Source organism: Hyla sarda, unplaced genomic scaffold (genome assembly GCF_029499605.1).
Source record: "Hyla sarda isolate aHylSar1 unplaced genomic scaffold, aHylSar1.hap1 scaffold_69, whole genome shotgun sequence".
Taxonomy (NCBI): domain Eukaryota; kingdom Metazoa; phylum Chordata; class Amphibia; order Anura; family Hylidae; genus Hyla; species Hyla sarda.
This window is the reverse complement of record NW_026610707.1, coordinates 97,793-101,468: the sequence shown is the minus strand read 5'-3', so window position 1 is coordinate 101,468 and position 3,676 is coordinate 97,793. Positions and strand designations below refer to the sequence as shown.

At 42.5% G+C, this 3,676-nt stretch overlaps 1 protein-coding gene across 1 annotated transcript; it reads right to left on the bottom strand.

Moving 5' to 3' along the window:
- Positions 1 to 219: 219 nt before the first annotated feature.
- On the bottom strand, positions 220 to 702 carry ASCL3 (achaete-scute family bHLH transcription factor 3). The gene has a single exon (XM_056554380.1). It carries the CDS (start codon positions 700 to 702, stop codon positions 220 to 222), a length of 483 nt encoding a protein of 160 aa, XP_056410355.1.
- Positions 703 to 3,676: the final 2,974 nt, after the last annotated feature.

The window sequence follows — 3,676 nt, the reverse complement described above, 5'->3', positions numbered from 1 at the left end:
CAGCGACTTTCTAATATATATATTTTATTTCTTCTATAAGAGACGACGGTCCTGCTCACACAGCTGATGGGTTTGTTACAGTGTGTCAGTGCAGATAAGTCACAATGAAGTCCAGAGAAGTCTATTTAATACAGAGGATTATCTCCACTGATACGTAGTAACAATCCCTCAGCTGGCCAAGGTTGCCCTCTCCCAGCCCCCATCTCAGCGGCGCCCCCCTCAGGGTTTACGTCTCTGGGTGTCGATGTTATTGGAATCTTCCTGGTTCTCCCAGCAGAGGGCGTCCTGCAGATGGCGGATGTATTTAATGGCGGCTCTGAGGGTCTGCACTTTGCTGATACGTTTTTCGGTGTATTCGGGGGGTAGATGCCTCCGGAGCCGGGTGTAGCCCTCGTTCACACACTTCACCCGCTGCCGCTCCCGCTCGTTCCTCTTCCGGACGTACGATGGTCCGTAATAACCGTTACCGTAGAGCGGACAGGGGGGCGGCGCAGGGAGGCCGTACAGGCAGCTGTAGTAGGGATCCAGCCCGGGGGTCTCCATATAAGAGCAGAGGGTCCTGTCCTGACAGCGGGGGAACTGATACATCTCAGGGGGGACATGGTACATCATGGAGGCGTCCAGACAGAACGGCGGCAGAGACGCGGATATCGCCTCACTGACCAGAGTCACCCGCTCCAGACTGTACAAATCATCACTCATCATAACGAAGGAGCCTATAGGATGAGAAGACGGTGAGGAGGATCATGGGAAATTACTTCTACAGATCCTGTATTATACTCCAGAGCTGTACTCACTATTCTGCTGGTGAGGTCACTGTGTACATACATTACATTACTTATCCTGTACTGATCCTGAGTTATATCCTGTATTATACTCCAGAGCTGTACTCACTATTCTGCTGGTGAGGTCACTGTGTACATACATTACATTACTTATCCTGTACTGATCCTGAGTTATATCCTGTATTATACTCCAGAGCTGTACTCACTATTCTGCTGGTGAGGTCACTGTGTACATACATTACATTACTTATCCTGTACTGATCCTGAGTTATATCCTGTATTATACTCCAGAGCTGTACTCACTATTCTGCTGGTGAGATCACTGTGTACATACATTACATTACTTATCCTGTACTGATCCTGAGTTATATCCTGTATTATACTCCAGAGCTGTACTCACTATTCTGCTGGTGAGGTCACTGTGTACATACATTACATTACTTATCCTGTACTGATCCTGAGTTATATCCTGTATTATACTCCAGAGCTGTACTCACTATTCTGCTGGTGAGGTCACTGTGTACATACATTACATTACTTATCCTGTACTGATCCTGAGTTATATCCTGTATTATACTCCAGAGCTGTACTCACTATTCTGCTGGTGAGGTCACTGTGTACATACATTACTTATCCTGTACTGATCCTGAGTTATATCCTGTATTATACTCCAGAGCTGTACTCACTATTCTGCTGGTGAGGTCACTGTGTACATACATTACATTACTTATCCTGTACTGATCCTGAGTTATATCCTGTATTATACTCCAGAGCTGCACTCACTATTCTGCTGGTGAGGTCACTGTGTACATACATTACTTATCCTGTACTGATCCTGAGTTATATCCTGTTTTATACTCCAGAGCTGTACTCACTATTCTGCTGGTGAGGTCACTGTGTACATACATTACTTATCCTGTACTGATCCTGAGTTATATCCTGTATTATACCCCAGAGCTGTACTCACTATTCTGCTGGTGGGGTCACTGTGTACATACATCACATTACTTATCCTGTACTGATCCTGAGTTATATCCTGTTTTATACTCCAGAGCTGTACTCACTATTCTGCTGGTGAGGTCACTGTGTACATACATTACTTATCCTGTACTGATCCTGAGTTATATCCTGTATTATACCCCAGAGCTGTACTCACTATTCTGCTGGTGGGGTCACTGTGTACATACATCACATTACTTATCCTGTACTGATCCTGAGTTATATCCTGTATTATACCCCAGAGCTGTACTCACTATTCTGCTGGTGAGATCACTGTGTACATACATTACATTACTTATCCTGTACTGATCCTGAGTTATATCCTGTATTATACTCCAGAGCTGTACTCACTATTCTGCTGGTGAGGTCACTGTGTACATACATTACATTACTTATCCTGTACTGATCCTGAGTTATATCCTGTTTTATACTCCAGAGCTGTACTCACTATTCTGCTGGTGAGATCACTGTGTATATACATTACATTACTTATCCTGTACTGATCCTGAGTTATATCCTGTATTATACTCCAGAGCTGTACTCACTATTCTGCTGGTGAGGTCACTGTGTACATACATTACATTACTTATCCTGTGCTGATCCTGAGTTATATCCTGTATTATACCCCAGAGCTGTACTCACTATTCTGCTGGTGAGGTCACTGTGTATATATACATTACATTACTTATCCTGTACTGATCCTGAGTTATATCCTGTATTATACTCCAGAGCTGTACTCACTATTCTGCTGGTGAGGTCACTGTGTACATACATTACATTACTTATCCTGTACTGATCCTGAGTTATATCCTGTATTATACCCCAGAGCTGTACTCACTATTCTGCTGGTGAGATCACTGTGTACATACATTACATTACTTATCCTGTACTGATCCTGAGTTATATCCTGTATTATACTCCAGAGCTGTACTCACTATTCTGCTGGTGAGGTCACTGTGTACATACATTACTTATCCTGTACTGATCCTGAGTTATATCCTGTATTATACCCCAGAGCTGTACTCACTATTCTGCTGGTGAGGTCACTGTGTACATACATTACATTACTTATCCTGTACTGATCCTGAGTTATATCCTGTATTATACTCCAGAGCTGTACTCACTATTCTGCTGGTGAGGTCACTGTGTACATACAATACATTACTTATCCTGTACTGATCCTGAGTTATATCCTGTATTATACTCCAGAGCTGTACTCACTATTCTGCTGGTGAGGTCACTGTGTATATACATTACTTATCCTGTACTGATCCTGAGTTATATCCTGTATTATACTCCAGAGCTGTACTCACTATTCTGCTGGTGAGATCACTGTGTACATACATTACATTACTTATCCTGTACTGATCCTGAGTTATATCCTGTATTATACTCCAGAGCTGTACTCACTATTCTGCTGGTGAGGTCACTGTGTATATACATTACATTACTTATCCTGTACTGATCCTGAGTTATATCCTGTATTATACTCCAGAGCTGTACTCACTATTCTGCTGGTGGGGTCACTGTGTACATACATTACATTACTTATCCTGTACTGATCCTGAGTTATATCCTGTATTATACTCCAGAGCTGTACTCACTATTCTGCTGGTGAGGTCACTGTGTACATACATTACATTACTTATCCTGTACTGATCCTGAGTTATATCCTGTATTTTACTCCAGAGCTGTACTCACTATTCTGCTGGTGAGGTCACTGTATACATTACATTACTTATCCTGTACTGATCCTGAGTTATATCCTGTATTATACTCCAGAGCTGCACTCACTATTCTGCTTGTGAGGTCACTGTGTACATACATTACATTACTTATCCTGTACTGATCCTGAGTTATATCCTGTATTATACCCCAGAGCTGTACTCACT